General features: G+C 38.7%; 1 protein-coding gene across 4 annotated transcripts in view; it reads left to right on the top strand.

The window, feature by feature from the left end:
• GOLIM4 (golgi integral membrane protein 4) overlaps positions 1-23,358 on the top strand; it is a 79,415-nt gene that overhangs the window by 53,399 nt on the left and 2,658 nt on the right. The window contains exons 7-14 of one of the 4 annotated variants that reach the window (XM_011998228.1): positions 238-321; positions 4,127-4,285; positions 7,773-8,105; positions 10,576-10,856; positions 11,332-11,411; positions 12,809-12,918; positions 15,564-15,731; positions 16,065-16,133. In XM_011998228.1, the coding sequence (XP_011853618.1) occupies positions 238-321; positions 4,127-4,285; positions 7,773-8,105; positions 10,576-10,856; positions 11,332-11,411; positions 12,809-12,918; positions 15,564-15,731; positions 16,065-16,133 (1,284 nt within the window). Of the gene's footprint in view, positions 1-237; positions 322-4,126; positions 4,286-7,772; positions 8,106-10,575; positions 10,857-11,331; positions 11,415-12,808; positions 12,919-15,563; positions 15,732-16,064; positions 16,134-23,358 lie in introns of all 4 variants that reach the window. The other 3 variants (XM_011998227.1, XM_011998230.1, XM_011998229.1) reach the window with 3 other exon arrangements.

Below are 23,358 nucleotides of genomic sequence, written 5' to 3'. Positions count from 1 at the left end.
ATTTGGTTTTGATTTAATTATAAATAAATGATTATGGTATTTGGGTAGCACATTTTAGATTTTGGAATACTACATAAAGTGTGGTGTTCTCTCTACAATGATTTTTAAACTTAACACATGCTGCTACAACAACAAATAAATAAGCAAGTAACATTTGGGTAGCCATATCACGATCAGCCAAAGAAGAATTTGTCATAGAATGTTAAAGCTCAACATGTAAAATTCTTTTTTGTGTAGCAACAACATAAGAATTTACTCTCGGAGCATGAACAACTTGTAGTGACTTTGGAAGACCACAAGAGTGCACTAGCTGCTGCACAGGTTAGAAGGGTAGCAGCCTCTGTGGGTTCTTTTTACAAGCCTGCTTAACATTTCTCAATTCCTTTATGCATGTAGTCTCTTACAAGCCAATCTTCAGTGAGTTCCTTAGGACAGAGCTATCCTAATCCTGAGAACCATGCATGCTTTCAAAGTTCAGTTAATAAAACATTAAATAAACTTTTGATTATTTTTTGCACTGGTTGTGCAGTACATTTATGATCATTTCTTTTCACTCCAGTCCCTACATGCAGTAGTCTCATACTTGTTTACATCACAGAAATGATCTCACATATATGGTCTTTTGCAACTACCTGATCTGTGTTGACTCTTGGTGTTGTATCTGTAGGATTTTATGCTGCTAGCTACCGAAATAAACTGTTGTCAGACTTTTTCTTCTGTGTCTGCCTTGCTCCCAGCATTCTAGCCTGCACACCCTCCTTTTGGAACGAGGCTTATGTGTTGTCGGTCAAATTACAGAAAAGAAGAAGAGTCAACAGAGAAGGAAAAATAAGAGTCATAAGCTCCATTTGTTCAAACTTAGAACAGCCCCTGGCACAAGGCAGGCCCTCAGTATATATTTACTGAATGAACAGGGGAACAAATACAAGTGTTGGAGAGCTTATTAAAGCCATTTCATGCTAAGTGTTATGCAGCTTTCTAGTAGAAGCAAGGAAACAGGAATGGCTAGTTTAGTTGCTGCTGTAAACTAGATCTTCACTTTTATTCCTACTGGAGGAATTATGATAAAAGAGCAAAGGTAAACTATCTGTGCTCATCAGGAAACCCATGTTGGTTTTCTTTTCTTTATAAAATTATTAAAAGGTAAAATTTTCTGTCCCTGACCCATCTCAGAGGCTGTAGCATCTGTGTTTGTGAGATTCCTTTTCTAGACAGTCATTGATTAGGTATCTCCTCCTAACCTGTAGTTGTGTAGTGATTTTTTTACATGTGTATAAATGAAATTGACATCAGGGATCATTTCATTTCACATCTTTTGTATACAAAATTTTGTCAAGTGTTATTTTATATAGGCTGTTCTTCTTACTATAAATGTGACAAACTGATTTGAGTGCTCTGTGTGCTGTAATGGCCATAAATGTTAGACTGAGCAACAATTTGAAAATCCATAAAAAGATAAGTAAAATCATTTATTTGATGACCAAAACCAAATTCTGGAGTAGCACCCTGACAATATTACTGACAGGGTTTTATAATAGAAAAAAAAAATTTGGCCGGGCACGGTGGCTCATGCGTGTAATCCCAGCACTTTGGGAGGCTGAGGCGGGCGGATCACTTGAGGTCAGGAGTTTGAGACCAGCCTGGCCAACATGGTGAAACCCCGTCTCTACTAAAAATACAAAAATTAGCCAGGCATGGTGGTGTGCGCCTATAATCTCAGCTACCCAGGAGGCTGAGACAGAGTCACTGGAACCCAGCGGGGCAGAGGCTGCAGTGAGCCGAGATTGCGCCACTGTGCTCCAGCCTGGGTGACAGAGCAAGACTCCATCTCAAAAAAAAAAAAAAATTTCTTTTTAACTTAACTTATGGTTATAATATTCTATTTATTGAAATATCTGTTTTTGGGAGAATGCTGAAGGTTTGTCCTGCCTTAAAAAAAGGTGTCAGAACTAGGTGCAATCCTTAATTAGAGTCATATGTGTTAGTCACTTGGGACTGCTATAACAAAACACCCTAGACTGGGTGGCTTGTAAACTATGGAAATGTATTTCTCACAGTTCTAGAGGCTGGAAGTCCTAGATCAGGGTGCCAGCATGGTCAGACTCTGGTGAGGGCCCTCTTCTTCCAGGTTGCAGACTGTTGAATTCTCCTTGTATCTTCACATGGCAGAAAGTAGACCAAGAAAACTCTCCTGGATCCCTTTACAAGGGCTCTAATCCCATTCTGGAGGGCTTCACCCTTGTGACCTCATTACCTCCCAAAGGCCCTGCCTCCTGATCCATCACTTTGGAGCTTTGGATTTTAACATATGAATTTTGAGAGGACACAAACATTCCGTCTGTAACACCGTATTAAGACTTACCCCAAATCTCCTTAAAAAACCAAATGCTGTTTCAGGCACCTGCATTTCTCATGTAAATCATCTTAGGAGATTCTGCCTTGACAACTTGATTTTTAAATGTAGTTGAGCATTTTATTTAATCCTCACAACCTTGTGAGTTATATAATACTGTACCCTTTTATGACTAAATAAACTGAGATGAAAAGGGAAGTAAAGTAGCGGCCCAAAATCAATGACCAGAACCGAGGCTGAAGTTCAGGTTATCCTGACTTTGAAATCACGCTCAACTCTTAAGTGGTATTTTTTGAGACTTCCTGCATCACAGGTACCTGGGCTTTGCCCTAGACCTGTTGAATTATAATTTCAAGAGTAGGGGACCAGGAGCCTACATTTTTAATATGGTCCCTAATTGTACAACACACAATTACTGCCTTCAAAGATTATGTATCTAGGAGAAAGAAGGAGTAGAATTAAGTTTTGTGTATTGCTCCATATTTATCTTAAAATATTAAAAGCATTGCTATGTGGATGTCATTTATTTTTTACCACGAAAGTTGGTTTGCAAATATTTAGATTTCTCAGATAAAAGCCATTGCTAGTCATATGGTGCAGTTTTGTACAAAATTATTAAAAGGCAGTGCCCTGGGAATTATTTAGCAAGCAGACTTCATTACCCTAGTGTACATTAGAAAAAAGCAAAAAAGCACCTCTGTCAGGGTGGAAGAGCAGTGTGCCATGCTGCATAGCCATGGCAGCAGGAATGCTGGTGGGTTCTGGCCCCACTTACCTGCTGTGCCCCGCACACTGAGGAGGTGGCCCTGTCTGGGAAGCTTGTTGAGAAAAAGACTTCTGTGTTCTCTGCGTGTGTTTATATGCCTGTTTACACACATGATATCTGTTTTCAGGATAACAGTATTGGTGTATAAATGAGCAAAGTATACACAGTGTCTCTTGATTTTGTTAATTAATTTATTTTTTTCTAATTTTCTAGCTCCTTGTATTAAAAATATTACACAGATATCCACACATCCCACCCCATATACACACAGATGCAGCTGTATGAGCAGATTCTAGTCCTATACCTATGTTAGTACCTTTGTCACTTTAGAAGAAAAGGTCATTCAGAATCGAGGATAAAAATCCAGTCTGTATCACAGCTGTGCCACTGTTTTCCAGAAACCACTGAGCACAGTGTAGGAAACATTCTGGCAAATAAGGGATTCTATCTGAGCACGAATTAACTGAGGGGGAAAATGGTGGCCTGAGTAATTTATACGTGTGTGTGTGTGTGTGTGTGTATGTGCGTGGTTGTATTTAAAATTTATTTTAAACCTATGACTCCTTTCTACTGAAAGATTTTACTCAGATCATATTGGTAAAAAGTATCTGCACTTGTATTTTTATTATTGTGTGAGTTTTTAATGGATTTTTTAATATGATAAAACATCACATGGCGGTCTTACTTTTAATAGTGATATTTATATTAGTAAGTTATTTACAAAAGTTCTGACTTCAATGTAGTATGGGAAACTAACATCTGTCTTAGACATTTTTTCTGTTTCCTTCAGCTCTATTTCTAATTTGCATGTGCTCAAAAATGATTAACATGCCCAAGTAAGAATAGTTAATGCATGGAAACAATCTGCCTGTTTTTCTAACTTGTATTTAGGTACAATATTTTTGTCTAGTTTTACAGTGTACCCAAATGCCCATCTATGAATGGGCATTCATAGAGTCCCTCCTCAAATTGTGCAATTTGTATCCAATTGTGCAATTTATATGCAGACTCAAGTTGCAGAATATAAACAACTGAAAGATACTCTGAATAGGATTCCAAGCCTTCGAAAACCTGATCCAGCAGAACAGCAAAATGTGACCCAGGTGGCACATTCTCCACAAGGTTACAACACAGCAAGGGAGAAGCCAACCCGAGAGGTACAGGAGGTAAGAGGCATGAACTGGTAATCTATGGTTAGGTCACTTTCTCTGTCAAGCTGCTAAGAGGGGATCTGCTCTTAATATTGCCAGCTTTTCTCAGAGAGCAGTAGTTCTCAAATTTTGGTGTATACCAGAATCGTCAGTAGGGCTTGATACAACACAGATTACTGGGCCCCAGGCCCAGAGTTTCTGATTTAGTTAATTTGGAGTGAGGCCTAAAGATTTGCATTTCTAACTCATTCAGCTGGTCTGAGTAGCACACTTTGAGAACTGCTGCTAGTGTTTTCTTTTTTTTTTTTTTTTTTTTACCCCGAGATGGTGTCTTGTTGCATCGCCTAGGCTGGAGTGCAGTGGTGCAATCTTGGCTCACTGCAACTTGTGCCTCCCAGGTTCAAGCAGTTTTCCCTGCCTCAGCCTCCTGAGTAGCTGGGATTACAGGCGCCCACCACCATACCTGGCTAATTTTTGTATTTTTAGTAGAGATGGGGTTTTGCCATGTTGGTCAGGCTGGTCTTGAACTCCTGACCTCAGGTGATCCGCCTGCCTCGGCCTCCCAAAGTGCTGGGATTACAGGTGTGAGCCACCGCGCCCGGCCACTGCTAGTATTTTCTGAGAAAGACTTTAATGTCTTTGTCTTTATTCATGTAGGTTTATTTGTCTTCAAGGAGCTGTAGTATCTGAGTTTTTCAAGGTTGGGGATTTTGAGGGGGTTAAGGTGGGAAGGTTAAATGATCATGAGGATTTTATGTGATAGTCAACCCGCTCAAATATTAAAGTTAGTAATATATTTGAACTTGGAGCAGTGCTAGGTCTACACAGAGCGTGTCAAAATTTGAATTAAGTGACCTGTTTGACACCCCCCCAGTATGAGTGCTAGTCAAGTATTACACTTTTTTATATTCTTGTTCTTTATAAAAATTAAGCCTTACTTAAGAATATCTCATAAGTGAGACATCAGAAGTAGTTACCATTATCATTAATTTCTACAAAATTTTTTTTCAATCATCTATAATAAAAAAAAGGCAAATATGGTTATCTTTCTGACAAAGTGGTTGTTTTAAATTTTTGAAGTTCAGGGGTGCGTGAGCGGGTTTGTTATGTAGGTAAACTGTCATGGGAGTTTGTTGTAAAGATTATTTTATCACCCAGCTATTTAGCCTAGTACCCATTAATTATATTCCTGTTCCTCTCCCTCCACCCTCTGATAGACCCTCCAACCTCTGATAGTATTCCATGGTGTCTATGTATCACATTTTTCTTTATTGAAGTCTATAATTGATGGGCATTTAGGTTGATTCCATGTCTTTACTGCTGTGAATAGTGTTGCAATGGACATACACATGCATGTGTCTTTATGGTAGAGTGATTTCTATTCCTCTGGGCATATACCCAGTAATGGGATTGCTGAGTCAAATGGTATTTATATCTTTAGGTCTTGGAGCAGTCTCCACACTGTCTTTCATGATGGTTGAACTAATTTACACTCCCACCAACAGTGTATTAGCACTCCTTTTTCTTCATAACCTTGCCAGAATCTGTTATTTTTGACTTTTTAATAATAGCTCTTCTGATTGGTGTGAGATAATATCTCATTGTGGTTTTGATTTGCATTTCTCTAATGATCAGTGATGTTGAACTTTTTTTTTTCATATGATTATTGGCCACATATATGTTTGTGTTAGTCCGTTTTCATGCTGCTGATAAAGACATACCTGAGACTGGGTAATTTAAAAAAGAAAGAAGTTTAATTGGACTTACAGTTCCATGTGACTGGGGAAGCCTCACAATCATGGTGGAAAGCAAGGAGGGGCAAGTCCCATCTTACATGGATGGCAGCAGGCAGAGAGAGCGAGCTTGTGCAGGGTAACTCCTCTTTTTAAAATGGTCAGATCTCGTGAGACTTATTCACTATTGCGAGAGCAGCATGGGAAAGACGTGACCCTATTGACTGAGTTACCTCCAACCGGGTTCCTCCCACAACATGTGGGAATTCAAGATGAGATTTGGGTGGGGACACAGCCAAACCATATCAGTGTCTTCTTTTGAAAAGTGTCTGTTCATGTCCTTGGCTCACAAAGTGGTTTCTAACATTAAAGAGAAGACTGAGAAAACTTTCCACCAAGTTATGGTAATCATTAAATTGATGTTCAGGGTATTCCTTCAACAGACAGGTTCAATATCCTCATGGACTCTTGTTCTTTCTCAGGCTCTTATGTTAATGACTAAAGAAAGCGTGACCAGATCACTGGCCTGGTAGTTGGTTCTATTCTCTGCTCTTGTCAGACTACCAGTTTACTGTATTAATCTTCCAGTGACTCAGAGCTTCAGTTTTTCCAACTCTGAGATGGAGATAGAAGTTATCTGCAGTAACCTTCCTTGCTAGGATCTTGTGAAGATAAATGACAAGTGTTTGAAAGTACTTAGAGCTCCTTAGAAAAATATTTTTCTGTAAAGCTGGGACAGTATTAAGTCGAACTTGCCAGATATGTGAGGATGTCGCTAGAATGTGCAACTCCAGTTGTCCTCAAATGTCTGAGAAAGGACTTTTCTCCCCAGTTTATTAATACAGTCCAGTGTCTCACATTTGATAATTATATCTCTGCTAATTTAAGAATAGGGTTTCACCATTTGTTTCAATTTTGGGAGAGCAATCTGACCAAAGAAGGTTTTTTTTTTTTATTATTATTTTTTATTTTTTTCCCTGATCCTGAAGGTTAAAGAGAAAAAAAAAGAGTGACATTTGTTTCTGTTGATACTTTATTCTCTTTCTTCCTCACTTTCTAGGTAGTGCAAATCATATAGAGATTGCTGAAACTTATAGGGAGAACTGATTTGAGTCAACTAATTTTAGAGGAGGGATATTCTGAAAAGACATTTCTTTTTTTTTTTCTCCTCAGGGTTTTCAATATTAGCAATAAAAATATTTACAAAAGACTCCTGCTGGTTTGCAAAGAAGAATTACTACTTTAATACATTAAAAGTATTTTACTGTGTCTTGTTTAACAGGCACTATGTTGAACTAACATGGATGTTCATTAGTAATGGCATTCTTTTTTAAATTAGTAAACCAAACTAATAAAAACTAAACCCAACTCCTCAATTTTATCTTACCCTTCTCTTTTCAAATAGTTACTGAAAACAAAATTTACATTGAAGAAAATTATGTAAACATTTCATCACTTGAAGCTTTTTATTCTAAGGGAAAATAGGAATTAGTTTACTTCTGAGATATTGGTTACTTGGAGGTTTTATTTTCCAGGTTATTTACTGTATTCTTCACAGATGAAGCTTTGCTTATATTATCTATTTTATAAGTGAGATTACATAGTAAGAAAATTAAGTGACTCCATTGCAGCCATAAAGCCAGGACTGTATATATTTCTAGACACCTTCTTCTGTTGTAGCCGCATGCCCCATAGACATGGAAATAAAGAAATTATATCATTACTTTTGAAATGGAAGAGTGTCATTCCCAGTGATGTGCTTGGCCTAGGTGTCTCGAAATAGTGATGTGTGGCAGAACCATGAAGCAATTCCTGGAAGAGCAGAAGACACAAAACTCTATGCTACCACCCATAAGGAGACAGAATTTCAGGCTCCCCCAGAACCAGTCCAACAAGAAGTGGAACGCAGAGAGCCTGAGGAGCATCAGGTAGAAGAGGAGCACAGAAAGGCCCTGGAGGAGGAAGAAATGGAGCAGGTCGGGCAGGCAGAACATCTTGAGGAGGAACACGATCCATCACCAGAGGAGCAGGATCGGGAGTGGAAAGAGCAGCATGAGCAGCGAGAAGCAGCCAACCTCCTGGAAGGCCATGCGCGTGCTGAGGTATGAGGTCACCCGCTTCTGCTATGGTATACTGGGATGGAAAACCTGGTGTTATTTTTACATGTTAAGATAATATATCATAATCTCTAAAATAAAAATGTGAGTGATTCTACTAAACATTGTGTGCTCATATTTAAGTTTTCTCTTGTAATGTTAATAGCAGAGCTGTTTGCATACCTCGGAAAGGTGATTGGTGATCAGAGAGCACAACTGTTGTACATGTGCATTCTTCTTTTTGTCAGTTGTATACAGTCAGAGATTCATTCTCACATCACCTTAATAGAGTAGAACAGGTGAGCACCCAATGCAGCACCTTCCCAGTTTGTACTCAAATTTTGTCTTGAGCATCTTGAGGCAGAGAAAAGTCTCATTTTCTATGATCAGGCGTCCTCCTCTCTCTGTTCATTTATTGTCAGTATGTTGCCTTTTGCATTTACCTTCAAGGTGGTTATTTAATTATCAAAAATCTGATTTTGTTACTTGGAGATATTCTACTGGGTGAGCATATCTAAACAGCCTCTGCTCAGGATCCCTTACTGGGCACACCACTTACACGTAAGACTTTTCCCTTTCTTAAAAAAAAAATGGCCAGGATTATTATAAATGATGCTTTAAAAGAAAACTCTACCCTTTCTTCTTTTAAACCAACACTTATTGCAGCTAGATGCCTTTCTTTTACTGTCTCTAAACTGAGTCTCAATGGTAGGTTACCTGGCCTTTACATGGATGCTGATCACCTTCTATTTATAACTCAAGTTATATTTGGCCTCAGATTTTCTGAGACTTCAAGCTGCTTGAGGCTTTATGCTAAGCAGGTGTGAAGACCTCTGTAGTTGCCCTCTTGGGTAGTTGCAAACTTAACCTCAGAAAGCTTCTTCCAGTCTTGTGTCCTTCCCCAATAGGGGAAGTAATTCCCCACCAGCTTTGCTTTCCAGCCCTCAACCTTCTTTGCTTTGGTGAGAATTGTGTGTGCTTTTGTTGGTTGGAGTATGGCAGGGAGGATGGGGAGTAGCTCAATGGAATACAGACGTTTTTTATTGATGCATGACATATGTATATATTTTCAGAGTATGTACAATATTTTGAAACATTCATATAATGTATAGTGATCAAATCTAGATAATTGGGATATCCACCACATCAAACATTTATCTCTTTTTTATTTTGGGAACATTCAAATCTTCTCTTGTAGCTATTTTGAAATATAAGATAGATTATTGTTAACCGTAGTCACCCTACTGAACTACCAAACATTAGGTCTTATTCCTTCTCTCTAACTATGTTTGTACCATTCATCAGTCTCTCTTCATCCCCCCTCCCAACTCTGGTAACCATCAATCCACTCTCTGTCTTATCAAGATCCTTTCTTTAAGCTCCCACATGGATGAGAACATGCAATATATGTCTTTCTGTGCTTGGATTTTTTCACTTAACATAATGACCTCCAGTTCCATCCATGTCGCTGCATATGACAGGATTTCATTCTTTTTTATGACTGTGTATATGTACCACATTTTCTTTATCCATTCATCCGTTGATGTACGCTTAGGTTGATTTCATGTTTTAGCCATTGTGAGTAATGCTGCAATAAACCTGAGAGTGCAGGTATCTCAATATAGCAATTTCCTTTCTTTTGGATATGTGCCCAGTAATAGGATTGCTGGATCATATGGTGGTTCTATTTTTAGCTTTTTGAGGAACCTCCATACTGCTTTTCATATTGGCTATACTAATTTACATTCTCACCAACAGTGTATGAGGGTTCCCCTTTCTCCACATCCTCACTAGCATTCATTGTTGCCTTTTTGATAAAAGCCATTATAACTGGGGTGAGATAGTATCTCAGGGAAGCAGAGTTTTAAGAATTGCTCTATCAGATTTCCCTTTAATCAGAAGGCACCATCTTCTCAGCCATTCTTAGTTTCTTTGGGAAAAAAGTTGAATATCTGCTTTTCCACTATAATCTGGAATGTGGCTTTTTTTTTTTTTTTTTTTTGGCTATGCTTTGCCTGGGATTGGTATATACATTACTAGAGTTAATTAGCATCCCTCAGTCTTAAACTGTTCATGGAAAAAGCCGTAGGCATAGCATCAGGTCACAGATTGCCCGGTTAACGTGAAGTTACCAAAGTTACCAACTACTTGTTTGTATCAGAGCCTTGTGAACATAAATTTTACAGTTTGAAACTGATATCATCTGTTGTGCCTTCTGTTCCATTTGAGAAGGGAGCACATTGAAAATCTGCCTTAATACCAGCAGTTGGAAACATCTGCTGCTAAAGAAGCCAAGGGTGATTCAGAGAAAGTTGGGAAATAGGAGTTTTTGGACTTTATGTATAATCACAGTTCACCTGACAAATAGGCGTTAATAAGCCAGCCGTGCCTCCCGAGTTTGTCAGGAGAAACAAATGAAGAGAAAACCCAGAGGAAGTAACCCCTCTTGCTCTGCACCAATTCCTTTTCATCCCAGGTGTACCCTTCAGCCAAGCCAATGATCAAATTCCGATCACCCTATGAGGAGCAGTTGGAACAGCAGAGACTGGCAGCGCAGCAGGCGGAGGAGGCCCAGCGGCTGCGGGAACACCAGGAAGCTTTGCACCAGCAGAGGCTGCAGGGGCACTTATTACGGCAGCAGGAACAGCAGCAGCAGCAGCAACAGCAGCAGCAGCAGCAGCAGCTGGCCAGAGAGATGGCCCTGCAGAGGCAGGCCAAGCTTGAGGAGGGCCGGCCACAGCACCAAGAGCAGCTCCGGTAGCCTTCCCCTTCCTCAGTGAGCGAAGACAGCCCCTGCTCCAGTTTGCATACGCAGATTCAAAACAGTTTTGTGCATTTGTGATTCATGAAGTTAAGGGGCTCATATTACTCAAATAGCCAAAGCAGGACAGCTACTTGAAAATTAAATACCAAATATTTAATTTTAAAAATAATATTTTTTTCTGCTTAAAAGTGGTAGGTTAGGTCTCCAAATAGCCTTACAGGCTTTGTGCCAACTTTATTTTATTTTATCATTAAAAGATATTTTATCTTTTTAAGATACCTTTTGAAAGTGTATCTGGAATTTTTATTCTACCTAATTGCATACATAAGAGGTTTTTGAAAAGTTTTTATGGCTTCTTAAAAATGTTGAGAAATTTTGCTTTTTACTGTCTTTAAAGATAAATGACCTATGTCAAATTATGCCTCTGAATTTGTCTCACTGGATTTATCATGTTTGTGTCTCTCGTAGGCAGCAAGCTCATTATGATGCTATGGATAATGATATCGTTCAGGGAGCAGAGGACCAGGGAATCCAAGAAGAGGAAGGAGGTGGTGAGACTTCTTAGATGATGAATGTTTTAATAAATTACTTGATAACATTGTGTATTACCAATGAGCCAATATTATATAACATCAATGAGCTATATGCATACCTGAGTAAGTGCAAAGGAGATTTGTGAATCATGTGTCTTTTTCTTAATCCTCTTAAGCAGTGCACACTGGTAGTGAAAAATGCTCAAGATAATCTGTTTCCTCTCTGTCATTTTGCCTGTAGTTTAAGCTTTTTATATACTAAATATAATATTTCTGACAAATTATTATAGTATTATTATGCTTTGGGAAACATCTACATTTTCTCCTTACCTTGGAAGTCCTTACGTCATTGCCTTAAAATGTTTTAAAATTCAGTCAATAGTAGCTTTCATTTATGGTAAGCACTTAATATGTAACTTATCAAATATTGCTTACTGTTATAGTAGAACCAGAATGTAACTAACTTTCTCTTTGGCGCCACTAACACTTAGATGTGTATCCTTTTCTAAAAAGTCAAAAAGAAAGTGATTACATACAACCTCCCTTAATAGCCTATTGTGATATTTTACAGCTCTTACACAGTCAAGAAATTGTTTTCCTTGTGTCCCCTATGTGGCACTTTAAGCTTTTTTGTTCCAATATCAGTAAGACTAGAGAATGGTTTGTCCTCTTCTCTAAGTAGTAAACCCCTTTGTGCACTTGAAGCCTGATGGTAAGTTACCTTGTATCATTATTTTCTCTAGGCTTAGTACACTGCATATACTTAAACTTTCCTCTTCTATCTAAGAAGTTTTCTTTTTTTTTCTTCTCTTTCTTTTGTTTGTTCTTCTCTTTTTGTGCTCATACAATTCTCTTTATCTAAATATTTTTTTCAAAAAGCAGCAAGTAAATGTCTGAGTATGAATGTGTGCTGTTCTTTGCTGTGGCAGTCGTCGTCATTACTGTATCAGAAAATATGTGATGGGCTATATTTGTTTCTGAGCTCCACAGATGGGGTTGTTCTTCCTTGCATTTCCTGAAACTATCAATTTCTTCTTTTGGAGCCCAGCTATTTCCTCGGATACTATCAAAATTAGTTGATTTCTTCAGCAGTGTCCAATCAACTGGGCTTTTTTTATTGAGAAAGTTTTGATTGTTGTTGTTTTCTTGCATATGGGGGAAAAATTACAGCCCCTGTGAAAAGTATTTATTTTAGAAGAAAAGTGTCTGACCCATATCATCTCTTTGGTCGCACAGTCTGTGAAAAGAACATAACTTTATTTGGAAAAGCCAAGACATAGGCCTTATGTTGAGTTAACAGAGGTGGAGGTAATATGGTCTGTAGAAAAGTCCACTGGTGGCTTTTCTTTGAGTTGAAAGGGAAATCATGTTTGATTCATTTGGGGCTGATTTTAGTTTCTTTCATTTGCTAGCCTATGAAAGAGACAACCAGCACCAAGATGAAGCAGAAGGAGACCCAGGTAATAGACATGAGCCTCGTGAACAAGGACCCCGAGAAGTCGACCCAGAATCTGAGGCAGATGTAAGTATCCTCTCTTCTGCCCCTGACACATGGAAGCTCATAAGGTGGGAAACAGAGTTGAAAATTTGCCTGATGCCAGCCTTCAGCCCCAGATATTTCTGTTACATCCTCAGCACAGAAGAAAAGTGGCTTGCATAATTGTGTATGGGCAGTGTTTTTAACTGTAAACCATGGTGGACGTGTATGTGATGAGCTGGTTTAAAGATTGCTCTAGGGGAAAAAAAAAACAGAATTTTTTTTTTCTGATGACTTTTAGATTAATTGAACTAAAACCTAGAAAAGCAAAATTGAGAGACATTGAAATGCGTAGTAACTCTGAAAGATACGGGGAGTAAAAGGCAAGTGTGGAAGTTGGAGATGGGACCAGAGAAAGGAAACTAACCCTTCCTGAGCGTGTCGAGCAGTCTGCTAGGGTGTTAGGTATATTGTGTGGCTCTGTGTAACCTCTCAGCAGTCTAGTGACCGTTTTAATAAATATATGGATGAGGATGTGTGGTTTGAGACATGAAGAGTTGTTCAGGTACCACAATGGCACAGAAAATTTATAATATAAGTAGGTAGACATCTAATAACCAGCATTGTTATTTGTGTTTACCAAAAAAGACTGAGACCTCCAGTTCAGCCAGGTGGGCTAGATCCTTGGCCCTGCCTACAAGCGAAGCAAGCAAATGTTTAGTGAGCCTGTTCCTGTGTGTATGTGTAGATGACTTTTACAACTTATTTTAGCTGCCCTGTCATCTTTTGCTAATAGATATAAACTACCATGTTTATAGCAGTCAGTCTTTGCTATCACGTGGCCCTGTTTATATCGATCCAGTGGATTAAGAGGAGAACCCACGTCCTTGATAATCATCGAGAAAGTCTTCCTGCTAGCTCCTTGAAGGCCTCTTGATGGAAACAGCTTTTCCACTTAACTTGCACCAAGATGTGGCAGAACACCTTTCCCTGGCATTCCTTGCATCAAGATTTCTGAAAATATGCTCAAGGGAACCTAGTCTTGAAATATTTTCAGGAAAGAGCAAATACTTGAGATCAGAAACATATGAGAGAGCAAGAGACTATGAAAGAGGAAGAAAGCAAGTGTACAAAGGCCTGCAAATGTGCATGGGGTGGTAGGAAGGGTATTTCAGTCACTTGTTTGGGAACTGCTGTAGGCTTTGATTACTTGATTATATGATCCTTTACTTTCCTATCATCTGTTTATTTGTTCTGGGGAACATGCTGGGAAACACTGGCGTTTGTACCGTTCTTACTTTTAATTAGAAATGGTTAATCCCACTTGTTCCTCTCTTTTTCTATTTTATTTGAATATAACAACTGTGCCTGCTAATTCATACCTGTTACTTGGTCAGAGTTGAGCTAGTCAATTTTACGAACTTTTGCAAAAGATATTTGGTACTTTCTTCTGAAATGAATGTTACATTTTTCCTGTATTTCCATACAACTTTTTGATAGTGCACTAAAGAAAATCCATATGACGAGAGATTGTGGAGTAATTAGAGTTTAGTGTGAAGGTGGCAATTTGTTAGTCTCTACCTTCCCAAGAATAGTGTCATTTGCACTGGAATAGCATGGCCAGGGATGTGCAGATAATAGATCAGCTGAGACTGCAATGAACTCTCAAACATGTTCAAGACTCTGAAGTGAATTGAAGTAGAATCTTGTCTGGAGAAGACTGATAGAGACCAAATCCTACTCTGTGGCTTTACTGTCTCTTAGAAGCATTTACAGCTTTAGTAAGTGTCCTGTTGATGACTTGGGAGTGTTTGGGGCACCTCATGACAAGCATCACCGTTCTTGCCCATCTCAGGCTCTAAAATCTAAATCTTTATGAGAATGTGTATTATTTGGAAGGTGCTTTGGGAGCTTAAGTGGAAAATTGAAATAATTCTAAAGTTGATAGTATGAAGGGCCTTTGTTGAGCACAGTAACTTGGGAGATGAGTTAGGGAGGACATTTTTCATAATATATTGCCCTGTTGGGCAGTTGGGTAGCTCAGACCTCTTTAACTCCCATGTCTTGCCGGTTCGACAGCTCTCTATTTCATGGGAGTGATTGTTAATAAAGACATTGGATCCATACTAGAAAATGACCATTTCCTTTTGAGTTAGCCTTTTTCTTGTCTTGTCTCCTTTTCACATCCTTTTTATAGATCCTTTCTGGTATGGGCCTTTTTTCCCATCAACCACTTTTCACCTCTGACATGTTAAACATTGCTTGCACAGGGAAGTTAGTATAAAAATCAACATAGCAGTGAAAAGAGTTAATTGCCCATCTAAATCCCCCCACCTAAATTAGTATTTTTTTCCTCACGTGGTCCTCTGACTTTTATTAATTATTTTCTTGTTTATTCAGTTCTGTTCACATTACTTGTGTCAGTAGAGTTTTGAGGACTATTTTGAAATCACTTGCAGGGAAGAAGTGCTATTTGTACCTCATTCTGATTCATCAAGCCTCTGACAAGTAAAGCAGGAGTTTTCTCTTTGGACAGTGCGATGCTTGATTCTTGTGAGTCTTGGCAAGGATAGATCTGAACAATTCAGGGAAGGACGATTTCATTTTCTGCCAGTGTGTAGCCTTTCAAATGAAATTAAACTTGATCCTCAGTTTTGAAGTGATAGTTGCTTTTTATTAAAATTTTACAGAGGGCAGCTGTAGAGGATATAAACCCAGCAGATGACCCTAATAATCAAGGTGAGGATGAATTTGAAGAAGCTGAACAAGTGAGAGAAGAAAATTTGCCAGATGAAAATGAAGAGCAAAAACAAAGTAATCAAAAGCAAGAGAATACAGAAGTGGAGGAACATTTGGTGGTAAGCAGATGCCACGAGGAAAGGCTGGATTTAACTGGGGTATTTTAACAAACATCTGGTTTATGTAAAAGGTTAGTCGTAATCTACAGTGACGGAAGGTTTGCCACTTTGGTGGTTTTTAGGCCACTTTATCACATGATATGCCTGTACTCTGAGAGAGAGGGTAACAGACATCCTGGGCTTTGTATTGGAAATGATTACTCATCATTTCCTGGCCCCAGATGCTTTGAAAGTGCCCTTTTCATGGTGGCATGCTTGTTCTTTGTCCCAGAGTACTGTGTAAAAGGCATCTCTGATGTACAGTAACATGAACCTCCCCTTTTGTTTCAACAGATGGCAGGAAATCCAGACCAGCAGGAGGATAATGTTGATGAACAGTACCAGGAAGAGGCAGAAGAGGAGGTAGTAAGAATTGAATCCCAGAGACTGATCAGATGGGTCTATCACATACACTAACTTTAAACAAACCTCAGCACTATTGACTTTGACTTGCCTTCCGTAGAAATGTTCAGAAAGATTTAAGCAGGATAAGAAAGGGTTGTTTAAAGCAAAAATGGATCATGGCACTGAAGACGTTTGGTTAGAAGATAACAAATGCAGGGTAATAGAATCCATCTCTTTGGTTCTCACCTGAAATTTTGAATTAAGAAAGTATTTGACTTTTCAGGAATGGTGGACTTAGATTTGTGTGATCTTTTGTAAGAATATTTTCTCCTCTCTCCCTCTGCACATTCAGGGAATCCAAACTGGCCCCGGAACTTTCTCTTCAGGCATCTCCCTGGTGCCTACCTCACAGGAATACCCCAGAGTGTCTATCGGAATCCACTTAACACCCTCCAAACATTTTTGTACATTTTACAGTCTCTCCTTCTGGCCTATTCCCTCTAAGAATTCAGTATCTTAATTAAATTTAACAATAAAGAGGGAGGAAAAAGGTGTAAAGAGCTCAGTTGAATAAAATGTAAAGATAGAGTTTCTTAATATTTTATTTTAGTTTGCTTTTCATTGTAAACTTCGGGCATCTTGTTAATTAGATATAAGTAGCATTTATTGTGGTGCTACTTATGGTGTAATTGATTTATTATGGTGCTGCATGTGGTGTAATTGGTGAATGCTGTTTGTTGTAGCCATTTTATCACAGCATTCTGCTGTATAAACAACTGCAATATTTTAAAGTCTGATACAAATTAGGCCAAAACCCTGTATTTAGTCTCATTATGGACCAGTAAGTAGTTCCCAAATTAAAACCCTGGTTCAGAGCTGCTTCTCAGCCAGGTGTCTTGCAAATGTGTGGTTTTTATCCCTAAGGGGAACTCCATGGGAGGATGGACATATGGCAGGCTAAACAGACACACCCCACCACTGGAGATCCTGTGCAGACTTCATGAGCTGTGCTCTCACACACACAGTTCCTTCGAATAGGTCTGCTTTCTTATTCTTACTGATTTTCTAAGCTTTTCAGAGCTGATGAGAAAATTTGTGCTTATACCAGGAAAACAGAAAAGGATGTTGCTCTTTAGGGTCACTGGCAACATCTCTAATAACATGCACTTTTCTGGCTTGAACTTTTTGTTCTTTGGTTTATCATCCTAATCAAGACCCTTGGCTGTCTTGTCAGAAAGAGAGCAGCAGAGAAAATAGTGACCTTGAATATTAAGACATTAGGCAAGGAAAAGATACTCATCCAGGCTTCTCATATAACAGGATGTCTAGAGTAATACCACTTTGTTTTATTATGTCCAGTACTAGGAATCTTTGAGGGATTAAAAGAGAAAAGGTTCACCTTGGCCTCTTTTTAAAAATTCAGAAGGTTAAACATAAAATTTTAATCAGTGTTTACTGATTCCTTTTCAATTTTATTTTATGATCAGTTAAGATAGAGGAGAGAAATCCTGAGATCCAAGAGGAATCAAGAGTAGAAAGAGAAGAAAGACAGAGGCAAGAGGGAAGGAGAAATGGTGCTAAGACAGAGGAGGTTGCTCTGGCTGAGTGCTGCCTAACCTCAGCAACTGCTCCTCATCCTGCCAATCATCCCCTTCAGATCTACTGGACTGACAGGACTCTTTCCTTTGCACCTGGCCCCGGGTCCTAATTCTGTTTCCCTGGTTCCCTGCCAAAAATTGTTTAAGCAGTGTTCAGGCCTCCTCCGGCATGTGCTCCAGGTTGCCACCCTGTCACTGAGAACTGTTGCTCCATGTGCTCCTAGCGGAAGTCCCACATGCCTTTTATTCTTCCCAGTGTAACTTTCCTCTCTGCCCCCCGAGTGTCCCTTGTTCATGCTGTGATGTATTTTTGTGGTTATGAGATGATTAATGTTTGTATCTTCCCACCTCTGTCCATGGTTCCCAGGTCTTCCCTTGAGAGAGGAGAAGAGTGGTTCCCAAACACCATTTAGGCACTGGTGATAGAGACAAAGTTCTTGTCAGACTATGGCAAAATGAGAAAAATAAAGCGGAACATAGAATATGGAAACACATATTGCATTGTTTATAAGTGCATATGTGTGTGAAACCTCATTGGTGGAAGCACTCTGAAAACCATGAAATGTTATGGAACTGTGCATTTTTTTTTGTTTTTTTGTTTTTTTAAACCTCCATTAAACCTTAGAGTCTTGCAGCTGCCCCAGCTAACCACTAGAATGCAAGGCCTGTGGCTGCCATCGCTTCCCTTCCCCTCCAGCGTACAGACTTGTTTCTGTCAGCATTTCCTCCTGGGGAAGAATTGCATCTTGCCTGGGCCACACCTGTTCAGAGGTATAGCCCATCAAACTTATAGACTTGGCCTCTAAGAGTAGAGGACCCAAAAGAAGTATGATTTTAGGAAATTTATACTACTCTGCCTTCTTTTATCTTAGTGCAGTAGTATTATCTTTCCAAGACATAAAAATTATTATTACTTACAAACATTTCTTGTGTCTTGTTTGGGATTCTTTGAGTGGAAGGCATGATCCTTTCCTCACATTGCTTACATTCCAAATGTTTTATCACCTTGTAAGCAGACAAGACAATTTATGACATTGTCAAAAAGTGCTATGTATGCTTTAAAATTATTTACATGTTCAAAAATATATAGATTAAATGACAAAAAAATCAGAATACTTTAATTTCCCTCAATGTAACTGAAAACAGATTAATCTAAACATGCAGAAGAGAACAAGTACAAGGCATTTGTTCACCTTCACTGGCCGAATGAATATGTGCATACACCTACATGAGACTGCCAGCCTGTAAATCACCACGTCAAGAAGCTTTTCTTCTTTTGTTATTTTTTGTTTTTTGAGATAGAGTCTCACTGTCTCCCAGGCTAGAGTGCAATGACGTGATCTTGGCTCACTGCAACCTTTGCCTTCTGGGTTCAAGTAGTTCTCCTGCCTCAGCCTCCCGAGTAGCTGGGATTACAGACATCTGCCCCCACACCGGCTAATTTTTGTATTTTTAATAGAGATGGGATTTTGCCATGCTGGCCAGGCTGGTCTTGAACTCCTGACCTCAGGTGATCCTCCCACCTCTGCCTCCCAAAATGCTGGGATTACAGACGTGAGCCACCATGCCCGGCTAAGCTGCTCTTCAATTGGAAAAAACTCTCTTGTTAAAGCAGGGTGTTCGTCACTATAGCTAATGTTGCTGAAGGCCTTTTGTTCATCACATTCTGTTTATTTCTTTGGATCCTACTGTTCTTACCTACTTGAGGCTCAGCTTTCTGCCCTTGCACACCCATAATATCTTCAATATGTGAAAGAAAGGTGTTAATAGACACCAGGAGAGGTTATCTAGCCAAAGCCCATTTCAGACACTTTTCAGTGGACCTGTTTTATTTTGGATTTGGCTGTTTGTTAAACTTTGTGTCATCAGATAAGGCTCATTTCTAAAATGTCTAAAACATAGTAGATAAAAATGAGTAACAAGAAGCATTGTTTGGGAAATATGACAAAGCATTTTGACAGCTTTAGCAGGATGCTAAGAGGGCCAATTGTGGGAGACATAATCTGTATGTCTACACTATAAAAGAATAACATTTGGCTTCTGCTTATTTTTCTAGGCATATTTTAAAGATCAGTTAGAACCTCCATATCATTTTGTTCCTTTTCATTACCGAGAAGCCTTACTTAAAGGCATTACTGCATTACTGCCTTTAAGATGAGTTTACATTGCTTTTGCCCCAAATATCAGTAATATATTACTACAATAATAATGTGTGTCTAACTAAGAGTCTGTTCTCTATATGTCTAGAAGGTTACAGCATTTTCATTTGTGGGTTCCCTAAAGAGTGGTTGAAATCAGTGGTCTCTAAATAAGATTATATTGACAACTGGTAAACAAGCTAAATTTTCTATAGCCTATCTCCAGAGACTAATGAGATAACCTAGCATCCGTTGTTACTCAAGGAAATAGTTCTTTGTCTTTGCTGTGAATAAGGATCACCTTGAGTTTGTGGCATATACAGATTTTGGACCAGGCCCTTACCCTTGAGATTTTGATCTTATCTGTTATGGAACCTAGGAAGCAGAGTTCTTCATAAGTGCCCCTTCACCCACCCGCCACCAGCTGATTCGGATGGCTCAGGATCATACTGTTTGGAGAAATAGTCCTAGGGCAGACAGTTGTGGATGGCATTTGGGAAGTCTGAAACTCCTATCTGTGTATATATGCCCATTTGCTAAAGACTTTCTAACCAAAGTCTTAAAAGGGTGCATGACTCCCCAACCACACATACATACAGGAAATTAAGGATAATTGAATTTTCACCCAATGCTTCCATTTTACATGTAAGAAACTTGGGCTTCAGAGGGGTTAGTTAAAAATTTGAAGGTTGCATAGCTTTTATTTATTGCCGGAAACATGATTAGAGCTCACCTAGGTCTGATTTTAAAGGCTACCATAATTAAGTGTACCATGCACAGTAACTATATAGTTGATATGGGGAAGTTCTTTATAGAAATAAGTGAATATAGACAGAATGATGGAAATAGAAAGTGACCATTTTTTTGTAACCCCTAATTGAAGCAAATGATCTAAGCAACAATCATCAGTGAATGATGTCACTAGATGAACAGAGGTCAGGGAACTTCACCATGAAGGGATCAGGCTGTTACCAACTGAGCTCACTGGCCAACCTTAGCATTACTAAAAGTGGGACAAATAAATGTGTGTGTCTCCTGATGTGATTAAAAAAATAGGAAATGTACACCGTCACCTCGGAAATACCCTTGTTTTTAAAATCGAGCCTGAGTTCCTTCAAACTTTTATGCTAACATCCATTTATAGGAAATGTTGGGACTAGAAAAATGAGTTAAGTGATATAAAGAAGCAGATAAATTCAGAATGTGGGTCATTTTACAGGACTGCAAATCCATAGCAGTAGGGAAAAAAGAGGGGAGTGAATCCCGTGTTATTGTGCTGTTCCTTTAAATCATGATTAGAACAAACCAACTGTAAACAGACATTAAGACAATCATAAAAATGTAAGTGTGGATGAGACATCAGATGCTACTATGGAATTATTTTATCAGGTGTGATAATCACATTATGATTATGTAAGTTTATTGTTTTTAGATATATATATATATATATATACTGTGATATGTGAGGGTGAAATTACATGACATCTAGAATTTTTAAGAATAATTCACTGTAAAAAATAGAAAAGTGATAGATGATGCAGGTGTAGCAATATTGAGATAGCTTTTGAACATTGGTGGTGGCTGTAAGGGGTTTATTGAATAATTTTCTTTGTTTGCATGTGCCTGAAGATTTTCATAACCAAAACGATTGACCTTATGATTTATACAGTTAGAAATGCTGCAAAGCCAAGGCTTTAGTCAAGGTCTTTCTCACACCATAGTATGTGTTAGGAGTTGGCAAACTACAGGCTGCAGCCTAGTTCGTAAGTGAAGTTTTATTGGAACACAAACATGTCTGTTTACATATTGTCTATAGTTTTTTGTTTTCTTTTTGTGTGTGTGTGTGTGCTAAATAGAGTGGTCAAGTTGTATTGTTGTGAGAGAGATCTTATGGCCCAGAAAGCCTAAATATTTACTATCTGGCCCTTCACACAAAAAGTTTGCTGATCCCTGATTTAGATATTCTTCCTACCATACGGCATAGACTCAAGGCTGTTTTTTCCCCCACTCTCAACTGCAACATTTTAATGTTTATAAATAATACATTTTCATTATTAAGGCTGTAGAAGACATGTCTTTGTTAATCAAAATTAACAGGGACACTTCAGCAATTTAATGACGTTTCAATTAGACCTTAAGACAGCCTGAAGTAAGTGCTTCATTGTTTTCATCCCAATGTCTTGTGGAATGTTACTATGAGGTTCTATGACTATGGGCACAGGCGATGTTATGGACCACTGATAGAAACGTAGGGTGAGACAAGATAGGTGTCTTTAGCTCGTTCCACCAGGAAATATGAATACAATAGATACTCAGTGCCTTTGTCCTCAAAATGTATTTCTTTGGTACCAGGTTAGTTTAGGGGGTGTGAGTTAAACTGGTGCTGGACTGGTTAGAAGAGATTCACAAATGTTTGGCTCTGCCCAGGGTATCTTTAGAGAGTCACCTTTGTAGGCTCTCGACAGGCCAAGTTTTGTCCAAAGCTCTTCTGCTGCAATTCATTCTTGTCTCACCTGAGCTGCACACATTCAGGCAGCACATAATTTGTTTCTCTTGAATTATAGCATCTGTATACTTTTCTTCCTTTGTTCATTCCTTAGATTTTTCAACAGCCTCCTCCACTCCACCCACCAAAATATGTGATTTTTGTGTTATTCAAGGATCTTATGCTCTGATCCTGGAAGAGATCGGACTTTCTTTGGTATTAGGAGACTGCATTATACTTAACCGATGTTCAGCAGGTTTTTTGAAATGTATTCAAGTGACTTAAACATTTTGACATATGTATAGTTTTCAAAATAGTTAACAAGTTAGAAAATGCCCTACCCTGTTTTTCTGTGAGATACGATCATTAAATAGAGACTATTTAGCACAAATATTTGGATGCTTGCTTTAGTTTACGTTTTGAGATAAATATTGGGATCATGTACACAGTGATAATAGTGCACATAAAGGAAAACTACTTAAAACAGAAAGGTTGTATTAGAACACTAAAGAGAGAGGAATTTTTGAGGCAGGTCAATAGATGATTTCATAAAGAAATTGAAATGATTGTATTTTATTTTCTAGATATTTTAGCCAGAGAAATATATTCTTAAGTATAGAATAGATACATAAAATTTCTGCTACATTGTATGTAGGCAGTGGTGTCTACTTTTTGTGCCTTTACAGAGGATTTACAGAGGCTGCGGGTTGGACAAGCTTGATCTAGAGAGTGACTTGAATAAGACAAGCAGTTCCTGCCTCCATAGAACTTACATTGTGTCACAGCTCTCAGATTTCTACAGTTCTCCCATATGGAGAAATGGGAATTTTAATTTTATTATTTTATTTTTGGGCAGACAGGGTCTTGCCCTGTCACCGAGGCTGTTGTGCAGTGGCACAAACATAGCTTACTGCAACTTTGACCTCCAGAGCTCAAGTAATCCTCTGCCTCAGCCTCCTGCATAGCTGAGACTACAGGCGTGCACCACTATGCCCAGCTAATTTTATAATTTTTTTTTTTTT

This window comes from Mandrillus leucophaeus, unplaced genomic scaffold (genome assembly GCF_000951045.1).
Source record: "Mandrillus leucophaeus isolate KB7577 unplaced genomic scaffold, Mleu.le_1.0 Scaffold561, whole genome shotgun sequence".
Lineage (NCBI taxonomy): Eukaryota > Metazoa > Chordata > Mammalia > Primates > Cercopithecidae > Mandrillus > Mandrillus leucophaeus.
The sequence above is the reverse complement of the archived record's forward strand: the minus strand, read 5'-3'. Positions and strand labels throughout refer to the sequence as shown.